The sequence below is a fragment of the Aureobasidium pullulans genome (assembly GCF_000721785.1).
Source record: "Aureobasidium pullulans EXF-150 unplaced genomic scaffold scaffold_7, whole genome shotgun sequence".
Classification (NCBI taxonomy): domain Eukaryota; kingdom Fungi; phylum Ascomycota; class Dothideomycetes; order Dothideales; family Saccotheciaceae; genus Aureobasidium; species Aureobasidium pullulans.
In genome coordinates this window covers 679,193-704,119 of record NW_021941027.1, presented here as the reverse complement: position 1 = coordinate 704,119, position 24,927 = coordinate 679,193, and the positions used below count along the sequence as shown (strand labels likewise).

Below are 24,927 nucleotides of genomic sequence, written 5' to 3'. Positions count from 1 at the left end.
CGCATCCAAGCTCCTTGGTGCTATCTCATTTGTTGTTTCAGATATTGGTATTACACGTCAGGTGTCAGCCATAGCCATAGAAGCCAGACTGTGAAGAATATATAATTATAAAGTCATGAAAACAAAACATCAAAGAAAGTCTACAGACCAGAATCAATCTGGTTGACGACAGTGGTACCGCTGTAGTCTGACCAGTCACGGCATGTCTGTGCCATCACGTACGGGATCTCCATTTCGTTGACGACATATGGCGTGTTCACCAGAAGGTTGATGTTCATGCCTTCCGAGATATGCCACGCGATGTGGCCTGGGATAAGTTAGTATGTCTTTCACTTAAGAGAGGAAGCTCAGAGTACGTACAGTGGAAGGGCCACACTCCGGGGTTGTCCAGCTCGATCTGAATGACGAGATAACCGTTGGGCTGAACGAGTTGAGTGTCACGACGCTGAGGATTTTCGGGATTGGTGATTGAGACGCCGTCCCAAGTTCCAATGCCCTCGCTCAGGATTTGCATGTTGAAGCCGTGGATGTGCATAGGATCTGTATGATTCGATTAGTTTATTTACTGAGTGATGAAAAAGATTGACCTACGAGAAGCAGGGAAGCCGACGCTTTGCATAATGATACGAACAGTGCCATTGGTTCCCAAGTCGAAGACACGCGACTCCTCAGGGAAGTCAAGGTTACCGAGCTTAGCCTCGAACAAAGTAGGATCGTTGTAGTTGGCCATGTATGTCTCGTTGTTCATGTACCACTTGAAGGCTCCGCTTGAATTGTAGGCCGCAGACATGGTGAAGTTGAGAATGACATCGGGCTCCTTGACAGGGATGGCATACTTGGGAACGGTGAGGTTGAGAGGCTGGTTGTTGCAGTTCAGGGGGAAGTATGTGCGGGACACATCAATCGTGTTTGACGTGGTGGGAGGCTTGCTGATATCGGCATTCTCGTAGTAGATAGCTGCAAGTGCTTCAACACTGTTGCCGTCGTTCAAACTGCAACCAGTCTGACCACGAGGAGGTCCGAGCCCGGAAGGGCCTTCAGTCATGCGCATCCAGACGGCATCAGTGCTGTTTCCAGTGGCTTCGACGATGATGTCAGTACGCTGGCCAACAGCGAGGGTCACCAGATCAGTATAGTAAGGCTCGACAGGGACAAAGTCATTGGCCACAACCTTGAGTTGATAGCCATCAATTGAGAAGAAAATGACAGCCTCAGCCGCGTGGTTGACAAGACGTAAGAGATGCTTCTTACCGCTTTGGAAGCGGAATTGAGAAACTCCTGCATTGGGAGTGCAGGTGAGATTTGTGTTCTTGCAATCGTAGTTGTTCTTTCCGTTGATGAGCATGTTGTTTGCCATGGGAGGGAAGATGGGTCCGAATTCTGTGGCAATGAAAACTTGCTCGACCAAGCTGTAGTAGTCTGCATGGAACCAGTCGGTCAACATGACTGGACCAAGGTCAACATCGTACTCATCAGCTACAGGTCCGTGAATGACAATGGGACCAGCCAAGCCGTTTAAATATTGAGCACTCCAGTGAGAATGCCACCAACTAGTGCCGTAAAGTTCGGCACGGAAGCGGTAAGTGAACGATTTGCCGGGAGCAATTGGACACTGCGAAACACCAGGAGTACCATCATACCAGGGAGTGCCTTTCTGGAGGAAACCGTGCCAGTGCATGGCGGTACCCTCGTTGAGATTGTTTGTGATTCTAACCTCGATCCAGTCACCCTGAGAAGGTTAGAATTGCTCATATTGAGGAGCAGGTTCGACTTACCCAGTTCGCCTCGATGAGAGGTCCAGGGAACTGTCCATTGACAACAAGAAGCGGCAGCGCGACGCCATCCGGAGCCATGGTTCGATTCGAGATTTCCCACTCGTAGTAGCGAGTCATACCAGTGTTGGGGACATTCTTCTCATTGTAGGGGTTAGTATCGTTCGACTGACGCAGACCCCAAGGACAGCCTTGTGGAAGAGGTCCATCAGTCCATGGTCCCAGGTCCGGATGATTGATGGTGCCAAAAGTGCTGAGGCCTAGATTGTGTTGTGAGCTCTAAGACTAGAAACGCTATATAGAATATCATACCATTGGTGATGTTTTGGGGGAGTGAACCACTAGGAGACCAAGGGTGAGAGGTAGAGAATGGCCATGGTGCATTCTGAGTCGCAGAACCATTCCAGTCTTGAGAAGCGTGAGCTTTGACGAGGTTGCCATACTCTGCTTTGACAGGGCTACCATATTGCGGCCTCCAGGCAAGGGCGACTGCGGAACTCCACAGAGCCGTGGCCGAAAGTTTAGCTACGGACTTCATGTCGTGTGTGAACCGAATTGAAAGTCAAGTGTACAAGTATTTAAGTAAGTGGAGGACAGTATAACGGGTGTGTGCAGGATGCTGAAACGAAAGACGGGTCGAAGAACGAGAGAGATTGGAAGGTCGCACCTGAGCCACTGGTAGAGAACAAGCAGGGAGCCTGCCTCAACTATATAACCAGGCGCAGAGGAGAGGCAACCACCTACCGGCAACTTGAAGCCCTTGGATGCCAACGACCACTGCTCGCTAAGACTAAACTCCTTTACGGTAGTCTCCGCAACAACAAGGCCATAACATGAAGCTAAAGTTGGCAAATGACTTTCGAGCCGATCCTACCGGGGCCAGCCTGTAGGAAGTGGCGGGTCTGCATAACGAAGCGTGCGAGCGAGGGAGGGCGTTGGGTAAGAGCGATATTGGCGCAAATCGATACCGTATCTATGGCACACCTCCACTTGTCATGCATGCGGGAGTCTCTTAGCTGTTCATGCATGTTAAGCTTTAGCTGTGTGATCTCTCAAGATTCACACCGTGGGATCCAGGATTTAAGGCGGTCTTGCCGGCATATTCTTGTTGGCCGGTACCGCGGGAAGATGTACCTCCGGTCTGTCTACATCTTCAAGGCTCAGTAGGATCCAGATATTGCATCAGCTCTTTGGAAGCATTCAAACAGGGCTACACGAGATTGGTGTCGCCTTGGATCCACCATGCCATTTTACCACTCTTGCATATCTGCAGACTGCAAGTCGCACGGCAATAAATCTCCGATGCGACAAGGATAGGTTCGTTGTGCAAGGATGGTCCTTGATCCGAAGGTTGGGTTGGGACGACGGGACGTTGTCCTGGTATAAGCGTCATACTTGCCGTTACCCAGCACCAATCAACAAAGCTTGGCGTGTACTTTTGCTCTTAAGCCGCAGCTCCAACCTCTCATCTTCTCTTGGTGAATTGGCGGAGCTTAGTTGCGCGTAGCAGTGGGGTAGCTAACTTTGACCTCCAGTGGACTACGACTCCACGAGCATGCGCAATTCAACGGTCCCATTGTTTCGTCAACTCCTTATCAAGGCGCACTCTTCTGATCCATGACGACGCATTGCTTCCAGTCCCAAAGTCTGCGCGACTCGTGCAGCAAGCGTGCATGTAGCGCGGCAAGTGCATCCCTTGCATGTTGATGCTGCTTACGCGAACCTTGTGGCAAGGATGCCCTCTGCCTTGTTGTTTACCATTTTCTGAACACATGGTTCAAGGACGGCCATCAAACAGGCAAGTGTTTCAGGCATGGGTCTCGTGAGTAAACACTTCTCGCCAAGTGCTGCGTGCAGTCACGTAGCCAAGGTTGTGATTCTTGTGTGGATGGTATACTCGAGTACGTTTGATATTGGACATCTACTCCATCTCACAGCCGGCCTTTGAGATTTTGACGCGATCGAATTCCAGTCCCAACTAGAAGATGCTAACCGCCGTCGAATGATTTGCGTACCTGCATCGGAGAATTGTTCTTATATCGAAGACGCTCGTACAGCATTCGGCTTCCCGAGTTTGTTACGCATCAGTCAAAGCACGTTCGGCAACCTGCCGAATTGACGTCTCTCCGTACTACGGCGTGTATAAAGCTCGCGAGTGCCTGTCAGAAGTATGCGCGATCTTTCTAGAGATCTTTGTCCTGATCCGCTACTTTCAGTCGCAGTATTGGTGCCTTCCAAACCTGGAAACTTGGCGAAGTACCTCCCTCGAGTCAGAAGTGTTCCCCGAGACCACACCATATTCAGTCGCCCGAAGTTGCCTCCCACAAAAAACACACACTGCTACCATTGACCAGCCGCTTTTTCCAACAGCATTAATAAATCGAGATGGCTGCACTGGTCGCGAGGGAATAAACGGTGTCTGTCAGCAGAAAAGCTGGATGGAGGGTAGTGAGGGGAGCCGAAGCGGACTTTTATGCCAGGCTTTCCAGCTTCCATGGACTCCACAACCCACATCCAAGATCTCCAAGGCCCACACTTCAAAAAGCAATCCAATACTGCAAAGCATCTATCTCTTGGATTTCTTGGAGAAACGTTATCTGGATGTTGTTGTCGGCATGGCCGTCCGAAGTAACGTGGAGATGTCTCACTCTGAGATATTGACAGGACACTCACCACGTGCTCATCTTGCAAAAGCTTCAACTTTGCTTCTTCACCTGCTTTCGGTATCTCGGCACGTTGGTCAATCGTGACGCTTTTGGCATTTGCGGCTGGGGTTGTTGCCTCCTTCCAGGCATCGATCTACTATTGGTCCAGGTTCCAAAGTGAGATCTTGGTCGAGAACTAGATCGTATACACCAACTCCGCACAACGGGTGAAGATGGAGAAGATGCCATTTCATTTTACTTGTAAGACCCGTCTTTGCACGGCATGTGGCCGCACCCTCTAGCTGCGCATCGCTTGAAGAAGTACAGACCTCTAAGAACCTTGACCTAATCAGAACATGTTGGAAGGCGTTGACAAGACGACCACCTAACCCCATGCGTCTCTATAGGTATATGTGATCCTCGATGCATCCCAACGACGCCTCAAACCACGGTTTGCATGCGCCTCTTCGTCGACCCTTGAGTATAATTCACACCTACGTCGATTTGTGGCTGTCTGAACAGTCCAATATCAAGGTAGCTGATACAATTCATGGTTTGTCCAGCCTCTTACGCTCGATTTTCCTTTGCCACTTTCTCGTCATCCACCAATTTGATGCACACGCAGAAGGTCCAGCCAACTCTGTCGAATATCTTCGATTTCCAGCAAACACGTCCGTACATACGTCAGCTCTTTCTCTTTCCAGTGTCTACCCCGTTGCGTATGGCGAATTGCCGCTCTGCTTCCACTTCAAGCTTTGCAAAGCATAATGGTGACTGTCTCCTGCTTTGAGTGCAACCGATAGCAGTGCTCTTTCTCAGAAGGAGTGTGGTGCTGACTGTGACCCTCGAAAGGGTTTGCTCACCTCGCTGTAGTTCATGGAGCACTTTGATCTTCCGTAGAGCTCTTTCCGTGTCAGATCGTTCATACTACTTCCTCCATGTCGCTTGGTTGCTCTTTCCTCTGTCGCTATGGCAGTGCCTGCTCTTCGACGCATGAGTGTCGCGTGTATCCACCGTCCAGCTCACTTTGCCTTCTGACATCTGTACCCCGAATTTACTCCATCACTCGGCCTGCAAATCTCTTCAATCTCCGTATCAAACAAATTCATTCCAATTCAACATTCATTCTCTACACAACCCCTCCCCCAACACCCGAATACCTATCCATTTTAATCTCAAAAGTCTCCTCCCTAACGATTCCCCTCAAACTCTCTTGATCCTCATCAACGTTATCACTGTCCTTCCTCCTCAGTTTCCTCTCTGATTCTCTCCTTTGCACGCCCTTGACATCAGCGAATATCCTAGCTTTGTGGGTGAAGATTTCGCGGTCGCCGCGGATTTTGTCGCCGAAAAAGGACATGGGTGTGGACATGCGACGGGCTAGTTTGTTGCGAGATAATTTGGAGGAGGTAAGTTCGATGGGTGAGGAAGAGGGGGAAGGGGTGAAGATGGGGAGGGAGAAGGGGAGGAAAGAGGGGATGCAGGAAGAGGTGAAGGAGTAGGTTGCTAGGACGCATTGGATGATTGCGGTTGGGATGAAACCGATAGAGGAGTGACCGCGAGAGAGAAAGTGGAGGTAAAAAGTTAGGTAGAGGAGAGATAGTGCGATGTTTCTGTTCTCCCATTAGCAAAAATTGGCACAATTAATATAGGCAGAGCAAAGACTTACGGCAATCGCAACAAGAAGCCCAATGCCACCCATTTCCTCTGTCCCCCCTCCACTTGCATTCTCCGCAAAAAGCACACAGCCAGACTTATCACACCAAACTCTGTGGCGATATTCAACGCCATAGTCGTAGCGATACGAATATCCAAATGTGCGCAAGAGTTTTCCGCATTGCGAAGAAGCATATGACTAGGCAAACACGCAGTATTCGTAGTCAAAATAGCCATGATACCCCAAACAACCACAAGCACAAGACCAGTGTTGCAGATGTAGGTGCGCCAGGTGTTGGGTGGAAGGAGACGGCGTATGAGGAGGAGGGCGGAGAGTTTCGATGTGCCGAGGATTAGGGAGAGGGTTATTCTACTTGCAAAGACCAGCTTGGGATGGAAGGTTAGCGTTGATGTCTGGATGCTCGGTCGGTTGGTGTTACGCACCTCTGCAGCTTTTAAAATGCCTGGTTTAGTTTCTGGTATCAACTGTACTCCGAAACCGAGCTTGAGTGAGCCCATGAGTAGTGCTAAATGCGCGATGATAAAGACCTATTTGTGGTCAGGTTTGTGTATTCTAGGAACACATCATAGGTAGAGTTGACTTACAAAAGAAACGACGACAGCAAGGTCATCAAGACCATACCTGCGATACCTGGCTATTCCTCGCCATAGTAGTAGTGCAGGACAAATGATTGTGCAAATTATGACAGTAATCCAGAGCCAACCTCGATGATCCGTACTGGTCACCGGCGAGAGGGGTGAATCTGGTCCAGACATTTATGCGGTTGAAAGAGAGATGGGTCCGTGTAGTGTGGTCTGTATACCCTGGTCCCTGATAGCGGATCTTTCTGGGATGATCCACAAAAGATGTAGACAAATAGATGAAAAGAACAAAAAAGGAATGTAGAGGCAGAAAACAAAACAAAGTCTAAGAAAAGAATGTTGATATTGGCGAGGAAGAAGAACTGTCAAAAGACATCGAGCCACGACACAGCAATATCTCCCCAGGAGTGTTGCAAGGCACACTTTGTATCACAAGGACACACACCTGGGATGCCTTGTATACTTAACCTTACAACCACACACTAAACACCCAGATCAAGGCACGGGACGATCTGCAACTTCCCTTTCCAAGAAAGCATACTTTTTGATCGCTCTTTGAGCCTCATAGCAAAACAACACCGGTTGCCATATAACCCTCCCCTAATCTACCTGAAGAAAAATCTCCTTCAAATCGCGAGTCGGTGAAACTGTCAATTGGTTTCAGCATCCTACTTACAGGAATCATGTAGAACTAGACCCTTCATCGGTTCCTTCTGTCAAAACCCAAAGCTTGCAAACCTCATCTGCCCTCGAACGCCTTTTTGGTTGTTGGAAGGTTTGGAAAGTGTGTTGTCTATCGTGGGGAGCAACGTGTTAATCGAGATGAGCAGTCCTATATCGCAGGTGTGTTATTCACACAATTGATACTTTTGACGATCACATGTCTCGAAACACTATAACAACACCGGTTTGTCAAAAGTTGTCGGTGAACATCACCTTCAATGGGCCAGTGTGGGTGAGTCGCAGTTGAGTGGGTATACGAACAATCTGGCCCTATCATGGCTCCATAGAGAGATCCTGAACAGGCACGGCATCCTACAGTCATGGTAAAAAGCGGCAGTTGGAAAATGTTTAGCATGTTCTTGAGTTGGACATGCAATTTCCGCCCAGAGTTCGGTTGTTTCGGTAGGAGTGGATGATGTTGCGTAAGGCTGTCGCTGATGAAACAGCCGCGCGCAATCCACTCCCACTCCCACTCCCACTCCCACTCCCACTCCCACTCCCCACAGAATCCCGAAATCTTGGGTCATGCTTCGGTAAACCAAACAGCTCTTGAGAACGGCAGGAGATAGAAAGCGATTGTTCATTGCAAGCGACAATTCGATTGGTCAATAAGATCTTCTGAAAGAACTGACATTATGTTGCTAAAAACAGAGGATACCGTCCTTCTAGCTACAAAGTTGTCTCCCATCGATGACACATATGATGGAGAATGGAGCAGGGTCTGAAAAAAGAAGAAAACTCCCAGAAATGCAATTCAAATCCTCAGAGGCTGGCACAATTCGAGCAAGGCACCAGTGTCCCGTTGACACCAGTCTGCCTGACATATCTCCATCCTTTCAAACGCCCAAAAACTCCGCGCCAAATCAACATTTTTGCCCCTTCCCGCTGCTGAGAAAACAAAGAATAAGAGGCAAGTGGACTAGTCGTGACGTCGTAACTTGTCCCAAAAAGTGGTAGTGGTATAAGAGAAGTGAACAGTAAACAAATCGGGAGAGAGCAGATCATTCAATCAGGGGTTTCCTGTGACCTCCGACTATGGTCATGCCTAGACTTTTGAGACCATTGGCGTCGGAGGCTTTGATGATGGTAGGGGCGGGTAACATGGGGTTGTCGGGAGAGATGTGATAGGCGTCTTTGGCGGCTTGCTCGATGGCTTCCATTTCTTCTTTGCAACCAGCGTGATCCCAGGGACAGACGACAATGGGTTGGCGGATCAATATGTCCTTTGCGCCAGACATGGTGGCCTGGATTGAGTTAGAAAGCGGCTTGACACTGAAGTCAACATGCAACATACCTTTACCACCAGGTAGTACTCAATCTTGTAAAGAGTACCGGTGGTTGTGAAACCGCTGACAGCGTATAGAGGAAACTCTCGCTTCTGTCGGGGCAAGATTCCTTCTGGATTTCGCAAGTCTCTGGCTGGAAAGACCAAGCCCAAATTTGTAAAGTAACCAGCTTCGGGCATCTTAATCCCTACGCGGTGGGTGGATGAAGCTAGCAATTTTGCTTTTCGTTGCGGCTCGTCGCCCTGATGATTGTATATGACCTCCTCTTCAATGCTGACAGTTATCGTCTTTATTGTAACCTTCATGGCTTTCTTGAGCATGTCCGGGTTGGGAGTGAGTTTGATGTAGACGCTGACGGGGTCCAGGGGGCCGTAAGACCAGCGTGGTAATGATATTGCGAGAGTGACGAGATGGTCGACGACCCGTTCTGCGCTTTCTGGACGGTTGTACATGCCGAAAGTCGACAAGGTATCGTAGCGGGCGATGGGTACAGGAAAGGCGTATTTCTTCTGGTCGCTTGCGCCGTGTTGGACTGTGACAACAATCTCGTAGTATGTTTCTGCAGCGCGACGATCCAGCTGCAAGCTCGCCGGTGGTACACGGCGAGCCATCTCTTCACCACCTCGGCCGTAGGGAATGAAGATGACGAATGGAAGGTCCATAGACAGTACTGCTTCGCTTTCTCTCCCAAGTGGAGCGCGATATAACAGCATCTCCTTGCCGACTATGTCTGTGATTTCGCGACGATTTGACGTGACCAGATGGCCTTTGATTGTATCGGCCGAGGGGTGGATGCTTTCGCGGCGCTGCAGGCAGACGGTAACCAGCGATACATGGACAGGAGCTGAGACGCCCAACAGTGGGCGAACCTCAACCTTGCCCTCTATCCGCGGTGAAGTGGCCGAGATTCCAGGATATCCCACGAGGAAGTTGCTGTTCGGCGGGCCAGAAACGCGCACAAAGGCTGAGGTCATGATGGGTGCGGCGGAGTCGTCGTCGTTAGTACAGGCGCCGTCGCCCGCATGTCATGGACTTGGGTCGATGATATGAAGAGAGATTGCAAGAGCGAGGATGGGATTGCAAAGGTTGAGCGAGAGCAAAAGGGAGACGCAGACAAGGCGCCTGTCAGCTCTTTGTGTCTAGACGTCAACCAACACACACACCAAGCACGATGGTCGGGACAGGGCGGGGGACGGCTGCGGACAAGGGGATTCTAGATGTGACAATCACACACGCATCAAAGAGCAGAGTTGATGATTTCTTTCCTTAAGAATAACAGACTTCAATGACTTGGCCAACGATGATGTCGCTTGAAACTCGCAAAGATGCACCAAGCCTTCCTTGGTTTGATGAGCTGCCGACTGAGATGAGATGAAAGCAACTGCACGAGCCACAGCTCACTTTCCCGCCCGCAATCATCGTCATCGCATACCGCTTCTCTCGAATTTCTCGTCAAGATAATCACCATCCAACATGGCCGTCACGCTGCACACGACCCATGGCGACCTCAAACTCGAGCTCTTTTGCAGCGCATGTCCCAAGACGACGTACAACTTCCTCGCCCTCTGCGCGTCCGACGCCTATAATGACTCGCCCTTCCACCGTCTCATTCCGTCTTTCATGATCCAAGCCGGCTCTCCTGCGGCCACTTCGACAAAGGACAGTCCCAGCGTCTATGGTCAGCCCTTCGAAGATGAGATCAAGTCGCAACTCAAGCACAATCAACGCGGTATTCTGAGCATGGCCAACAAGGGTCCCAACACCAACGGCAGCCAGTTCTTCGTCACCTTTGACAAGGCCCCTCACCTTGATGGAAAGAACACCGTCTTTGGTCGCGTACTGGAAGGATGGGATACTCTTGACAAGATGGAGTCGATACAGGTCGACAAGAAGAACAGGCCAAAGGATCCCATTCGCATCCAGAATGTGCAAATCCACGCCAACCCTCTTGCAGATGAGCAGAGATGAACCACAAAACTGCTAGGCATCAATCTGCCTTTCTCAACATGCAAGAACGCACCAAGCTGCATTACTACAGCATTGCGCGACACGGAGCTACTCAAGCGTCTCACCGCATGCGCCATCAGCCAGCGATACGCAATCCTTGTCGCATCGCACTTTCAGCATACATCAGCTGCCATTAACACCATGCGCCAAACCTCCTGACACAAGCCACATCGAGGCTCACTGATCAGTCACGTTCTCGACATCTCAAGAGCGAGGCTCCAAGGTTTGAGGCTGAAATCTGGCTGTATCCAAGGTCTGGATCACGCCTTACGCCTAACATGCTGAGCATGTCACGCTCTAATATACAATACTCGTATCACCACACTCTTCGATGATAAACAAATTATATCTATTTCATGTTCTACCTGCTTTTTCCCCCCTTGTTTGCTTCTCTTTCCTGCGTCCTGCCTTGTGTTCTTCGTCACGATTATCTATTTCTCTTCTCGTCCGCCTACCCGGTCTTTCCACGCACACAAAAGAACCACTTCTTGACAACACATCACCGCTCCCGTTCTACACGAGTGCTAAATCAATGCTTTTACTAAATTCAACCAAATTCAACCATGAAATAATATACACATAATCTTACACGACAACTACATACATCTTCTCAAACAGTAACACCAAAAGGCATAACATTCGGATCCAGCGCTTGCCACACAAACGGCATACCCTGACTCAGCCCCTTGGAATCAAACTTCCTGCCCTTGATCTTGGAGCTAAATGAATCCATAGCACTCTTGAATGTCGCAGCTGCAGTCTTGGTATTCGCATTCATTTTCTGAAGCATAGTCGCATCGTCGAACATGTGACTCACTGCTCAAGAAATTAGTATCAAGATACGCACGAAGCAAAAGTTGGATAGGGAAGAGGGTTTTCAAACTTACATGTTCGATTAGTGCCAGCGAGATAGTTTCTCGAGAACAGAGCGTTTATTTGAATTTGCTCTTGTGCTTTTTCAAAGGGAGGGAGGAAAGTCGTTAGGTTGGAAACGCTACGCTTTTGCTTCGGGGCAGGTTGGTAGAGGGAATGGGGGTGGAACGGGAGGGTGGCTGATGCGGAGATGAGTTCGTTGGTGTTGACCGTGTGATGTGCTGTCGAGGACAGATGGGCCTGCAGTAAATCGTTAGTCAATATATCCAATATCAGAGGTTGTTGGATATGCTTACCATATGCGTCAATACATCAACCAATGTATCCTTCTTCGCAATAGCAGCAGGGAAATCAATGACTTTAGCAGCGCCATTGCACTCTTTAACCCAAGCCTGTATCTCCTTATCCGCCAGCACCACCGAATCCGCCGAATAATACGAGCCAACAAATGAAGTCATAAACACGCGCATAGCCGAGTAAATGACAGAAGCGTCTTCATAGAAGGGGAAATTCTTGAGCGCCGGTCCGGTTGTGGAATTGATCAAGCCACGGTTTTTTAGATCGGTGAGGAAGTAGTTGGACTGGAAGGCACCACTGCGGTTGAAGTAGTAGCCCGTGCTGTAATCTTGGGCGGCGTCGTAGGCGTATGGGAAGGAGATGTCCACGGCACCGCCTTGGGCGAATAAGATGGACTGTTGTATGTCAGAACATGAAGTCTTCTAGACATGTGTGAGTAAACTTACTGCTGCCAGGGGCTGGATAGCAAAGACTTGGTACATCACTATGACATTCAATATCAGTAGGCGGTCGAAAAAAGGTGATTAGACGAACTTACATCGGTCAAGTAGTGCCTTTACAGGATGGGTATCACTCAGCGTGCGGATAGCAGCCATGTACACAATCTGGACAACCTCATGGGTTCTCGCCAAATGCTCCCACTGGGCAAACCACAGATCGCAAACGTTGTACATGATCTTAGCAAGGAGCCAATCATCCCTGGTATCTGCTGGTGTGTAAACAAGACTTCCACCTTGGTTAGTTCTGATGGCCAGGGGCAGGAAATTTCCCGAAGTCTGATTGATATAAAAGTAAGCATCCACAGCAGCCGAATAACGAGCTCCGTTTGTCGTGGTCTTGAGTTTTGCCTGATCTCTGTAGTCGGAGTAAAACAGACGACCAGATGTGAACAGTTGCTGCAAGGTCATGCCAGTGATGTTCTTTGCAATCTTGTCATCGACTTGGAAGTTGAGCTTGTCTTTGCTCGAATTCAACCTGCGGATTTGATAGGGGCTGAAAGAAAGACGTTCCATTGAGAACAGCAAGTCTTGGGTGTAGTTTGTAAGGATACCGCGGATGGGACCTTGAGATAATGTTGCTGTCCACTCATCGTCGTAGAGCAACGTGTAATCATTCAATGTCTTGAGTCCATTATACTTGGAGATATCGGCATTGGCAGATGCGGTGTCCGAGGAGGAAGCACTTTGTTGCTTGTTGGTTTCGGCTTGAAGGCTCGATATATCGTTGCTGACTAAAGTATTACCGAGAGTGCCATTGGGAAAAGCAGGACCACCTGCAACGGGTGGTCCATATTGGAAGTTGTTCCGCTTTGACGTGATGGCATCTGCTCTCTTGGAGGGCGCGGCTTCCTTTTGAGGAATGGAGTAGGCTCCTGATACGGAAGAACTGGCTGAAGTGGTCGACCCTGTCCTTGGGTTGGAGATAGAAGCGGAAGTGATTTTTGAAGCTGATGCCTTGGAGGACGACGAAACTTTTGAGGAGACCTTTGAGGATGAGACCTTGAACGAGGATGAGACTCTGGAAGAAGATGAGGCCCTCGATGAAGACAAGGCCTTGGAAGAAGACGAAGCCTTAGAAGACAAGATCCTGGAAGACGAAGATTTCGCTGAGCTTGCTTGTCTGGGTAGAATAGCAGAATAGACAGTCGCAATACACAACAGTACTACAAAGAGCGATGCCACTGAGAATCGACGCGGCGTCATGATTGCTTGTAGGGCGGAAAAGTAGCTATACCTGAGAGCATTCAATTTTTGGTCTGCGTTGTGAATATATACTCATCCATATCTACCCATCACCTTCCACTAACGGTTATGTTGTCTTATACTGTATCTCCACATCGGCCGTTACAAACCGCACTGGATACGTGAAGGATACGGCATGTTGGCAGACGTCAACACAATGGCCGCAAGTAGCAGAGACTACAGAGTCGACCGGTCGATCAGCAAGCTCATGGTCTCAACAATCATTCCTACAGTGACGGCTGTAGACCAATTCTTGCTTATACTTTCCAGAAGCAGACGATTGTATATCACCGTCCGATAAGTAAACGGCGGACGTACATGTAATAGAATAAGGGACCATTGATCCTTCAACCGGTGATGCCGGATTGACAGAATGTGGAGAAAGAAGCGCAGCCAATCGGCGAATTGCCAGGTGGGATTTCACCCTAAATAACACCCTATCTTGCCGCAAACCTCTTGTCGCGACGACATGTTTCACATGCTATTGCGTCAAGCATCCCAGTGAGCAATATGCCTCGATACCACGAAGAGCCTGAATGTAGGTTTCGAGAGATTGAAGGTAGGCTACAACCAACAGCCGCATGCCTTCACAGTGCCATAAACACTTCTGCTTCACTGTTTGATTACAGCCTTGCAAGTTGTCTCCCACTCGCCAAAGCACAAGAAGGGCCAAGGAAAACTGTTTCTTCTTTTTCCCGTGTGTTCCTAAACATCTCCACCGACAGAAGCGACCGAGGACATCCGCGCGACATTATTCAGAAGCCATCAGGTCCAAGCCGGCCGATCAGCCTGATTCTTCGTTGACATTAGGACATCACACCATGATGTAAAGGCAGATGCGATCGATGCCGTGAGACATTTCAGCGTCCTTCTTACATGACGTATCAGAATACATTAACCACTTCTGGCATTCTCCGGTGAAATTTGCTTAGGACATCAGTTCTGTAGCTCGGAAGAGACGGTGCATGAGGGCATTACAACTTCACAGCCACAACGTTTGCTGCGTATCTTCATACACTAGTCCTACCCTGGCTTCCCACTCATCTACCGGCATCCCTCGACGCAGTACCTTCCAACCTGGCAGCCGCCGATTGATGATCGATGCGTGTATGATCTACGACATCTGTTTACTTAATGTTTCTCAGCAACCTCAACTACATCAAATGGTGAGATGGCCGAGCGGTCTAAGGCGCCAGCTTAAGGTTCTTCCAATACGCTGGTCCGAAAGGGCAGGGGTTCGAATCCCCTTCTCATCAACATTCCTTTTGCTCTTTTGTGTGCATACCGCTACTTTAGAATGAAGGTGGAGGTGTAGGGCGAGGTACATCAAGTTTTGGAATCTCGGATTTTCATTGGTGAAGAACTTTTTTGTGCATGGAGTTTGGACCCTAGATTGAGTGGTGGGGCTTGGCGGAGTTGTGCAGGTGCATAAATGTTGAGCTCTTCTCATGTCGCCAATGTTGGTTGAAGTTGCCTGTCGAGCACGATACATGTTTTGTGCTTGAGTAGTCAATACCCTATTTGAACAATCTGTGGAATCTCAAAACAAACAGCTGCCAATCATGAGACGTGTGTTGGGTGCGCCAACCAAACAGTTCATGAGTGCCTCTGTGTGGAAGCAAATGTGAAAATGCCTTATCGCAGATGGCAACAGGATAAGCGCATTCATACGGCCCAAACACACTTCAACATGTCAAGAACAATACTAGAACCATGAAAGATATAGATTAATCACGAAAATCCCATTCGTGGTGCTGTAACGTCGTTGGCGACCTCAAAAATGCTTGTCGAGCTTGCCACCCTGACACAAGTTCATCCTCTCTGAGCACTTTCGAAATCCATGCGGCACCGAACAGATCATGAAGCAAAGTGATAGAGTGAAGGAAGAAATCCGTTGCCTATAAAGTAGAGAACCATGCCTGCCTGCCTGCCTGCTCCCAAAGATGCCCTATGCTAATGTAATGTACAAGAAAATACCAGCAGGAAAAAAGCTGCACGCAAAAATGCCTCCGTCTTTGCTCTTCCGTCTTGGATAATTTCTCTTCCTCTATCCTACACTCCTTCGTCCAAACTTCCTAAGCATGTCCATTCTGACCATGTCCATTGGTAGTGACTCCATTAGCCTTGCCACTGGTTATGACCTGGGGAACCTCAATGACCTTGCCAGCTTCATATCCATCTGCATCTCCATTCATCTTACCAGCCTGAGCAGCAGTAAGCTCCTTTCTGATAGCCAGAACGGAATCCACAATGACAGCATCGATGCCCTCCTTGGCCTGTCTAGCAACCATAGTGGGATTGTTATTCAATGTGCCATAGCTGACGCAAACCAAGCCACTCTCCTTGACTACACGGATAAGTCTGGGGCAAGTGACCAAAGGTTCGGCGGCAGAAACCACACCGAGCAAGTTCCAGCGAGAGGCGAAGCGGATAGCTTCTTGCAGAGAGGAGGCGCGGATGTCGCCGACGGGTGAGGTGCCAGCGTCGCTGAGGAAGAGGATGGGGATGGAGGGTTGTTTGAAGGAGAGCAAGAGGCAGATGTCGGGGTTGAAGGAGGAGAATAGCATGTTGCGACCGGTGCCGAGGTCATAAACTTTGGTCAGGACGGTGTCGACGAACGAGTTCAGTTCAACGGCGTAGGTGTCCATGTCGTGTTCCTCGGATTCGAAAAGCATGGGATATTCTGTGAAATAATCAGTGGTTGTCAAACAGAATCATAGTCAGGTCAAAACGTACTCATTTCAATGTTGAAACCGATCGAGGATGGCAGTGTCTTGAACATCTCTTCGAGAGTGGTGAAGGGGGCTTGGATGAAGTTTCCACGACTGTTGCCCTTGAAGCCCTTCTCCTTGAAGTCACGCGTATGCTTCATGCGCTCAGACATGTCAGGAGCGCGTTCGTCTTGAGCACCACCGAGCGAGTAGGAACGCTGCTTGCGTGACTGCTCGGCCACTCCGTCCAGGTGGCTTCTCTTGGGTGAGGACGGACGCGATGGTCTGGGAGTTTGACCTTCGCTAGCATGCATGAATTGCTCCAAGGTCAATGTGTGCACTGGCGCATCAATACCAGTCTCGCTGACCAAGAAGTCGTGGTAGATGACCGGAACATGATCCTTGGTAAGTTGGACATCGAACTCGACGTAGGATGCACCCAGATTGGCGGCGGCGATGAACGACTGAAGGGTATTCTCTCCTAGCTGCAGGGACTTCATCGATGCCATGTTCTTGCCGAGACCACGGTGACCAATCACTTGTGTGGATGTGCTCTTCCAGTAAGTCTGGTTCTCAGCAATGTGCATGTTGGGGTGCTGGAATGGAGTGATGATCAAGAAATTGAAGTTGACAGAGCCAATAACGTCCAAAGTCTCGGCAGCAACGATTGGAACACTCAAGTCACCTTGGAGCAGCATGCGTTTCGAGCCAATGCTGGGCTTGATACTAGAAAGTAAGGCCACACCACGACCCACAATCTTGTCCTTGGATCCAGAATAGGTAGGGACAATGTCAAACAAGAGTCTGACCTTAGTGGGGTCGCGGGTCTTGAACGTGATGGGTGAAGTGCTGATATTCTCCTGGACGGGCAGATCAACGATTGTGGGCTCTCCGTTGGCGCCAGACGCAGCAACAACAAGCGAAAGAGCAGTGTCAAGTTGGGTCGCATGAGCATCTGCAAGCGGGATGTTATCCAGAGTCACTGCAGGTATGTTCTTACGGTTGTCCATGGAACCCAAGCTGACAAGAACCAAAGACTCATCGGTGAGATATCTGTGACCAAAGGTCTTGACAGGCTCCGGAATGCGAGGAGCATCACGGCCCTGAGGAACGTTGGAGCGACGATCTTCGATGGATGAGTTGTTCTTGGGGGATGTTCCCAAAGCACTGGATGGTCTGAGATGTGGTGAAGGCACATCAAGGTTCTCAGGAGTCGGGCTGAGATCAGCCAGCTTGTTTGAGACGTCGAGATGACCTCTGAGTGCCGCATGTTCGATAGGTAACCAACCTGAAAGATCGGCTTTGTTGGTCTCGCAACCAGCTTCGATGAGCAATTCGACGATTGGCAGGTGGCCGTCAACGCAGGCTATGAAAATAGGCGTCCAACCGTATGTCTTCTCAGTGATCTCGAGGTTGGCCTTTTGAGTTTCCGAACCTTCGAGCAGCGACTTTGTGCACTCTACGTAGCCAAAGCGAGCAGCGATGTGTAGTGCTGTCTCGCCCTGCTCATCTTGGTGATTGATGTTGATGCCAGCATCAACAAGCAGTTTGACGATCATGAAGAAGTTGTTCTTCGTAGCCAGAGCCAAGGCAGCACCAGACTTCTCAACGTTGCGTCTCACGGCATGGCTGTCCTCGGACTCGCCGTGCCAGTCTTCAGCAAGCAGCAAAGCCTTTGTAGTTCTATAGTGACCGCCGATAACACTGAGATGCAGAGGTGCATATCCTTCAGCGTCCTGCCAAATGTCGGAGTCAATACCCTTGCTGACGTCGAACTGACCCCAAGCTTGCATGTACTTGATGATGGTCTGAGCTGCAGCTACAAGGCCATACTGACCAGTATAGTGGAGCGGAAGACGGCCGTATGTATCTCTCTCCTTGAGGACTGCTCTCTGCTCGGCCGAAAGATGTGACAGAATGTGAACCATCAGCTTGATGGCAGGATCCTCCTGACCAAGAGTTTGGCCAAGATCCTTCTCCTGGACCTTGAATGATGTAGGAACACGGACGGGAAGTTCTGCTGCATTGATGAAGGAGTTGGTTTCCGCACCAATGGGTACTGCAGCAGGGCCGTTCTCTTCCAATGCTCTTGCACGACCAGTCGCGATGACCAGACGATGGACGATGTTTCTCTTGTTCATGTCATCGTCTTCGGTAAGAGATGATATCCGCGACAACAGATATGTGATGCATTCATGTGATCTTGCGGAGATAGCTCGTTGCAAGAGATTGAGCATCAGCTTCTGGGTCACAGAAGGAGAGATATCCTCCAAGGATGTCGAAATGAGCTCTTGCAGCTTTGTAAGATCGTTTTGGCGGACGTTCTGTTCGAGGGCGTCGAGCACAGCCGTGGGCACGCGCATGGCATTCTTTGAGGAGACGCGGTGCAAGGAACCGGTCGAGGCGATCGAGGCAGTGTCGTCAAAGACCTTGACATCGCCGAGATTCGACAGCCAGTCATTGATGGCGCGCATGTCGGCCTCGGTTCTGCGGTTGTTCGCAAATGCCTTGGGGTCGACTTTGGCGGCCAGGTATGTGTTTTGCGAGTGCGAAGCCTCAATCTTCTTGTCCAGCTTCTTCGTGATCTTGACGAAGCCTCTACGATTGACTTCGCCGAACCAGATCAGATTGCGATATTGTCCTCTGAGCTCGAGCAACGCGCCCATCAGATCTTCCATCTCTTCCTTGTCGATGCCATCCTGAAGCTGAGCGGCTTGTCCATAGCGATCGTAGAGTAGTCTGAGTCGTCGCGAGAATTCGGCGTGCTTTCTGTTGTAGAAGCTGTCCACGTCCTCGAGGTTGCGATCCAAGGCAAAGAAGAATTCTAGGAGAGAATCAGTCAAGCAGCCTTCACAAGCACCTGTCGACAAGCCTCACCTGCAAGATCTACTTCGCCGCCAGCCTCGGTGTTGTGCTCAGCGGCCTTGATCAGCTTCTTGAGACCTTTGTAGTTAATATATTCAGATGCCCACTCGGGAACCTGATTGCGGGGGAGGTTCTGTCCAAACTTCATCTTGGTTGTTCAATGCTTAGTAAAGATGACGATTGGCAGTTGCCACCAAGTAGTAGGTGTGAGAGATGATGGTGAGGGTCCAGAGGGACTGGATAAATGCTTTTCACTGATAGCCGCGCAAACGGACAGTTGGTTTGGTAGAGATGCAAGCAGGGGTAAGGACAGAGGCCATTCGTTCGACCAGCAACGTCGAGCTAGATGATGTGATTGGTAGACCTCGACGTGCCTGGCGTTCACACAGCAAGTGAGAGAAGGGTCAAGTGAAGAGTGAAGGGTGCGAACGTGTAGATACTTCTACTATCTATTGGACAGAACTGTCGCGATTGAAACTGGTGCTTGGCGGAAAAAGGATTTGGATGATGATGTTTTTGTCCGTCGCAGGGGCTGCAAAAAGGCGCGTTCCTCAGGGACCCCGCGCTGATCACCGTCATGTCCAACTCAATCTACTCGAGTACATCCGTCTTCCGTCCTGTTCATCGACATCTATGGATATGCATCAAGTGAGGCTTTTTGTGCCAGCGCGTGTGATGTCCTCCTTCATGCTGTGCCATAGCTTGACTGGCCATGTGTATGGCGATGGTGTCTCCGAGTGACAGTGTAGATATCCCGCCACTTCCGAACCACAACAAGAAAAAGCAACAAGGGGTAGGGTTTCACTATCGCATGTATCCCGGTATGACCTGAAGATGAAATTCTAGACGGAGCAAGTTCCGCCATTGATGCATTGCGATAAGGTGATTTCTTTTGTTTCCTTTCCGGCAAGAGCACAAGTCATATGGTCTGCAATGGTACAACTCTTGCTCGTTAATGAATACTTTTTGACATATCCTTTCCAAAGTCTGTACAGTCTAAAGGCAATATATAGGTTGACTGTGGTCCTCTTTCCAAACATTATCAAATCATCTGACTACTACATTCATTCAAGCTTGTACTCAGATTTAGTGAGATCCAGATCTCAGTTTACTGAGCCAGCTGTTGACCCATGTCTGGAGAAATGGTTAGTACGAGAATATCCAGACATCGATTGGGATACGCTTACCGAAACTCTTGACTTGTTAGTAGCGGTAGCCTTAGCAGCTGTCGACGTTTTGGTTGCTGTGGCGGCGGTAGTGGTAGTAACTGACGTAGCGAGTGTCGAGGATACAGCGGCATTGTTGGTAGCTTGAACAGCACCTGCTGCCGCACCAGAATCACCACACGAGCCGAAGCCAGACTGGCATCCGTCACCGCAGTAGGCAGCAGTACTACCACACCATCCTGCTGGCGAACAGCAGTTACCAAAGACCGAGCCCTGGCAAGTCATGCCACTTGAGCCACCACAGGTTGCATCGGTCGAAACGCCAGTTGCGGTTGCAGCAGGAGCAGTCGAGGTTGTGCTGCTGCTTTGAGGAACATTGATACCGCACTGACCGAATCCTGCTTGACATCCTTCGCCACAGTAGAGAGTTCCTGATCCACACCAACCAGCCTAGATAAAATACGGTCAGTGTCGTTCTGCAAGATTGACATTCATTTACTACGTACCTGCGAGCAGCAGTCACCAAACTCTGAGCCAGTACACATGAATCCTGAACCACCTCCGCAAGTGCCGTCATTAGATGTAGCAGTGGGAGCAATGGTGGCAGAGGTCTTGGTAGCAGAAGTTACGGCAGATGTTGAAGAGGTGAAGACACTACCGGATGACTTGCGGTACCAGTTCTCTTCGGGATCACCCAGACATTCGCCGACAGTTACTGCTTTGTAACCAAGAGCCAGAATTTTGTCAAGCATGTATGCAGTCAGAACGTTTGCAGTCTGATTGTGGATGTCGTGTCCAATCACAAGGTAGTCATCGGTTGCAGGCTTTCCACCAGCAATTCCAGCATCGAAGTTGTTCTTTGCGTTTTGAATAAGCGCAGGAGAGTCGTTGTTGTAATCATCTGTAACACGTTAGTGGACACAGATCAGTCTCGGTAGCAAGGGTATCATACCAGTATCTACGTCAAAGTAGGTAACATGGTAACCAAGGTCGGCCATGTCCTGTTGACATCCAGATTCTGCAGTGCAGTCGGAGTAAGGAGGTCTCATGTAAGTGGGGAAGAAACCCAAGATGTTGCGCAATGCCATCTCGTTGCTGTACATGTTTTGTTTTCTCTGGGCGCTGGTGATGTTGGAAAGATGAGGGTGAGTCCAAGTGTGAGAAGCGATCTGGTGTCCTTCAGCATAGGCACGCTTAATGGTAGCAGCCCAGGGATAGGCAGCGTTATCGATCTCTCCCTTGCCATTGTTGTTGCCAGTGATGAAGAAGGTGGCCTTGGCTGAGTACTGCTTCAACACATCCAGGATATGCTCGGTATAGATGTAAGGACCGTCGTCATAAGTAACGGCAATGGTTCCTGCCACTGTGCAATCGTAGATACCAGCTCCACCATAAAGAACGTTACCGAGTTTAGTTCTAGCAACGGTAGAAGTGCTGCTGCCAGATGGAATCGTGTTGTCATCGCAAGCTGGACCAAAATTGAACTGACATCCGGGTGCAGCACAGTAATCGCTTCCTTGACCACACCAGCCTAGTGGATGTTAGCTTCGAGCTACAATTGCGAATGTACGATACCGACCAGCTTCAGAACAGCAGTAACCATCGGCACAAGAGCCGAAGCCTTGTCCACACTGGCCTTCGGTGTTGGTAGAGGCTTGACGCTTTTCATGAACCTCAGGCACAACTGGTTGATAGCTGCTTGCTACATTACGGGCTCTTCTGGCACCACTCAGAGCCGATCTTCTGCCAAAAACTCTGGGAGCTCCAGGGACATCACCGTGAGCTTCGATAAAGGATGGCACAAGGGCCAATGTCGCCAAAGCGAGGCTGTTGAAATGCATCTTGATGCTCTTGAAATGATAAAGACGGTTCGGGAGCGATACTCGAGCAAAGAATACTGAGCAGAAGTACTTCAACGAGTGTGAGGTCCAAAAAAGACAGGGGCAGAACGAAAGATGCGACACGACGGAATGTCAATGGAAAAAGGAAACCTGCCTATCTCACGTCTTCAAAATTTCGTCGAGCGTGCTATAATATATACTTACGACCTACAAAACAAGCCTCTGCGAGCATCCCCTGCTGCATTGGCCTCCCTTGCTTGTGGCCTAGGCATGCTCGTAAATATCCATAAATCGCAGGCAATGCCCTAGCGGTCTGGAGACAAGAGTGGATGAGACCGATTCTGTCGTCCAGAAGCAGAAAGGTTGCTTGCATGTATCGTCTATCCTGACTGGATCGAAACACTGGAACGGCATGAGGTGAAGCCATGGTCTGTTTCGTGCTGTTTCTTGGCAGTCAAAGCAAGCGGGACGACGGCTTGGAGCTCTGTGCCGTACATTTTCCAGAGCGAATCATCGGGTGACTTGTTTGAGGTGTGCATGTGGCTTGCTTTGGAAACAACACTCTGGGACGTGGTGAAGAGGAAAAGGGAACGAATTGTGTAAAGACTGCATGTGGACCAAGTCATGATTGGACGTTCGAGAGGTCACTGCGCAGATCGAATTTGAACCCCATGCTTTCTCCACGACCCCGATTATTTTTAGACTGCATGGTGTAACCGACCTCGAGCTCGAGTCGGTCGTAAATATGCACGCCCAGCTGGTTCTCCAATGGTTAAAGCATATGCATTGCAGTAGGTAACCCTCTTTCATGTACATGTTATTGATTTTCCAAGAACGATCTGCAAAACATCATTTGCCTCGTCAAATGGGCATCCTGTCGTACGAGATCGACCTGTGGCAAGGGAGCGATTGACGGTAGGAAGAGATGATAAAGACAGAATGGACGTACTTCTATCTGAGTACTTGGAATAATTTTGATGAATTCAGTTTGGACAAAAGCGTGTAATCTACATGAGCAATCTAGGAGCTTCCTGGGCCTCCTATGAGAGCGAATCTTCTCACTATTGAAGGACCGTATTCTGAAATGTCTGTCAGTATGTAATGAGAGTAAACAAAGGGGTGTCAACGAACCGTCGTATTCTGCCTTTGTGTGACAGTAGCTCTTGAACTCGGGAGTCTGACCCAACAAACTACCACCGAACCAGGGACCATGACGTTGTCGCTTGTGAGTAATGACCTGGACATCAAGACCACCCGACTTGGCACCACCACTGCGAGCCTCGCTAGCCTGAATACGAGCGTCGACCAAGTGTCTGATATCGCGCTGAAGTCTGCGGCCAAAGTTCTCGTAAAGGGTTGAACCACCGGACAAGACGATGTTCTTGTAGAGACCTCTTCTGACATCGATGGGTGATTGTTGGATGACGGTATCGACGATGTTGGGTAGAGGAGTCAAGAAGTCGGATGAGTAGATTTCAGGGTTGAAGAAGATTTCGGGAGCAAGGAAACGCTCGTAGCCGACATCGACAACAGCATTGCGACCGTTCGGGTAGTTGATTGTGTGTTTGCCGAAACGTTCTGGCTCACGATCGTAGCGTGCGAATTCCTTGACAATGTCGGGACAGACGTAACAGAATTCCTCCTTGATCTTCTCGGCCGTCTTGAGAGAGCTGTCCGGTTCACCTCTGTCACGAAGAAGGCTTTGGACGAAGTATGTGATATCACGACCAGCGATGGGCACACTCTTGATGGAAGAACCGATAACGTAACCCTCGGCGACGGGGATAACGTGGGTAACACCCTCTCCGGAGTCAATAACTGTACCGGTCAGGGAGCGGTCTTGAACCTTTGAAGAAGTCCACGAAGCGGCAAGGGCCAACACAGCCTGGACGGCAATGTAAAGACCAGCGACGTTGAAGGACTCGAACATGATTTCGGCGGTAGCTTCACGGTTCTCTGGAGGGTTGAGCGGAGGTTCGGTAAGGAGGAAGTGGTGATCTTCGGGCTCGACGCGGAGGTACTTGAATATCGAGTTGGACCAGAAGCGCTCCATTTGATCCTGCGCAAGTCAGCATTCCTGCCGAAGGAGTTGTGATGGCGTATTCTCTGCATACCCAGTTCTCAACCTGACCATGGCGGATAGGGTAGTGAAGACCGTAACCAGGACCGCTTGAAGCGGCTAGAGCCTCGTCGCCGATGAAGTAGTCGAGATCCTCTGTACCTCTCTTTCCCGAAAGCATTGAAGCATTGTTGCCGCCACCAGGTCTACCCGAACGGCCGACGGTTCCGCTGGTAGGGCCCTTAGTAGCGATGGCGGTAGGGAAGACGAAAGACGGAGAATCATTGCCGGCGAAACCTGCAGACTCAGTGATTGCGAACAGGACGGATGAGTATTTAGGGTGACCAACCGAGCTTTGTGTAACCCGTACCGCTGTTCCATGTTAGTGTTGCTGCCTATGCGCGCGACGAGACCAGGGAGCACCTACTTGTCCATGACAACGGCAGGAGTTTGGTTGGCCATGATGACTTAGAGATTTATCCGGGTGCCTGTGTGGGTATGAAGAACGACCAAAGGTCAATTGTCGGAAAGAGGGCGAGAGCTTGACCGGGCACGTATAAGAATTGAAGATACAGGGCAACCACGAATGTCGCGTTGTCTCCAAGAGCGTTGTCGTCAGTCGGAGAGCTCGGCCACTGCCTCCCCGCCATGATGTCCGTGCGCATACTGCTTGACCGCCTG

The 24,927-nt window shown here is 49.8% G+C and overlaps 9 protein-coding genes across 9 annotated transcripts; 1 reads left to right on the top strand and 8 right to left on the bottom strand.

Moving 5' to 3' along the window:
• Window positions 1–140: 140 nt before the first annotated feature.
• On the bottom strand, window positions 141–2,310 carry M438DRAFT_317092 (uncharacterized protein; the record flags this gene model as incomplete). Its single annotated transcript, XM_029902731.1, has 6 exons — window positions 141–307; window positions 361–540; window positions 592–1,729; window positions 1,776–2,032; window positions 2,085–2,180; window positions 2,235–2,310. The coding sequence occupies 6 exons, from the start codon at window positions 2,308–2,310 to the stop codon at window positions 141–143; spliced, it is 1,914 nt and encodes a 637-aa protein (XP_029761671.1).
• A 3,194-nt stretch (window positions 2,311–5,504) lies between these two features.
• On the bottom strand, window positions 5,505–7,052 carry M438DRAFT_391569 (uncharacterized protein; the record flags this gene model as incomplete). Its single annotated transcript, XM_029909076.1, has 5 exons — window positions 5,505–6,030; window positions 6,087–6,460; window positions 6,518–6,622; window positions 6,680–6,837; window positions 7,040–7,052. 5 exons carry the CDS (start codon window positions 7,050–7,052, stop codon window positions 5,547–5,549), a joined length of 1,134 nt encoding a protein of 377 aa, XP_029761670.1. The 3' UTR covers window positions 5,505–5,546.
• Window positions 7,053–8,014: 962 nt separating this feature from the next.
• M438DRAFT_295092 (uncharacterized protein) lies at window positions 8,015–10,017 on the bottom strand. Its single transcript, XM_029901867.1, has 2 exons — window positions 8,694–10,017; window positions 8,015–8,643 (listed from the first exon to the last, which is right to left on the bottom strand). Exons 1-2 carry the CDS (start codon window positions 9,657–9,659, stop codon window positions 8,401–8,403), a joined length of 1,209 nt encoding a protein of 402 aa, XP_029761669.1. The 5' UTR covers window positions 9,660–10,017; the 3' UTR covers window positions 8,015–8,400.
• Window positions 10,018–10,158: 141 nt separating this feature from the next.
• M438DRAFT_317086 (cyclophilin-like protein) lies at window positions 10,159–10,907 on the top strand (the record flags this gene model as incomplete). The annotated part of the gene is made up of 1 exon (XM_029902730.1): window positions 10,159–10,907. The coding sequence occupies one exon, from the start codon at window positions 10,159–10,161 to the stop codon at window positions 10,651–10,653; it is 495 nt and encodes a 164-aa protein (XP_029761668.1). The 3' UTR covers window positions 10,654–10,907.
• A 140-nt stretch (window positions 10,908–11,047) lies between these two features.
• On the bottom strand, window positions 11,048–13,629 carry M438DRAFT_295086 (Lipoxygenase). Its single transcript, XM_029901866.1, has 5 exons — window positions 12,401–13,629; window positions 12,309–12,346; window positions 11,862–12,257; window positions 11,580–11,805; window positions 11,048–11,508 (listed from the first exon to the last, which is right to left on the bottom strand). Exons 1-5 carry the CDS (start codon window positions 13,563–13,565, stop codon window positions 11,303–11,305), a joined length of 2,031 nt encoding a protein of 676 aa, XP_029761667.1. The 5' UTR covers window positions 13,566–13,629; the 3' UTR covers window positions 11,048–11,302.
• A 1,850-nt stretch (window positions 13,630–15,479) lies between these two features.
• On the bottom strand, window positions 15,480–19,658 carry M438DRAFT_364565 (GDPD-domain-containing protein). Its single transcript, XM_029907732.1, has 3 exons — window positions 19,193–19,658; window positions 16,341–19,139; window positions 15,480–16,287 (listed from the first exon to the last, which is right to left on the bottom strand). Exons 1-3 carry the CDS (start codon window positions 19,326–19,328, stop codon window positions 15,680–15,682), a joined length of 3,543 nt encoding a protein of 1,180 aa, XP_029761666.1. The 5' UTR covers window positions 19,329–19,658; the 3' UTR covers window positions 15,480–15,679.
• Window positions 19,659–19,792: 134 nt separating this feature from the next.
• On the bottom strand, window positions 19,793–20,096 carry M438DRAFT_196210 (uncharacterized protein). The gene has a single exon (XM_029899302.1). The coding sequence runs from the start codon at window positions 20,043–20,045 to the stop codon at window positions 19,866–19,868; it is 180 nt and encodes a 59-aa protein (XP_029761665.1). The 5' UTR covers window positions 20,046–20,096; the 3' UTR covers window positions 19,793–19,865.
• Window positions 20,097–20,127: 31 nt separating this feature from the next.
• On the bottom strand, window positions 20,128–22,198 carry M438DRAFT_317079 (glycoside hydrolase/deacetylase). The gene is made up of 5 exons (XM_029902729.1): window positions 21,926–22,198; window positions 21,299–21,877; window positions 20,853–21,247; window positions 20,368–20,796; window positions 20,128–20,314 (listed from the first exon to the last, which is right to left on the bottom strand). Exons 1-5 carry the CDS (start codon window positions 22,185–22,187, stop codon window positions 20,267–20,269), a joined length of 1,713 nt encoding a protein of 570 aa, XP_029761664.1. The 5' UTR covers window positions 22,188–22,198; the 3' UTR covers window positions 20,128–20,266.
• Window positions 22,199–22,842: 644 nt separating this feature from the next.
• Window positions 22,843–24,754, bottom strand: M438DRAFT_344792 (actin-related protein, ARP3 class). The gene is made up of 5 exons (XM_029905298.1): window positions 24,674–24,754; window positions 24,596–24,618; window positions 24,302–24,543; window positions 23,319–24,246; window positions 22,843–23,266 (listed from the first exon to the last, which is right to left on the bottom strand). The coding sequence occupies exons 1-5, from the start codon at window positions 24,706–24,708 to the stop codon at window positions 23,208–23,210; spliced, it is 1,287 nt and encodes a 428-aa protein (XP_029761663.1). The 5' UTR covers window positions 24,709–24,754; the 3' UTR covers window positions 22,843–23,207.
• Window positions 24,755–24,927: the final 173 nt, after the last annotated feature.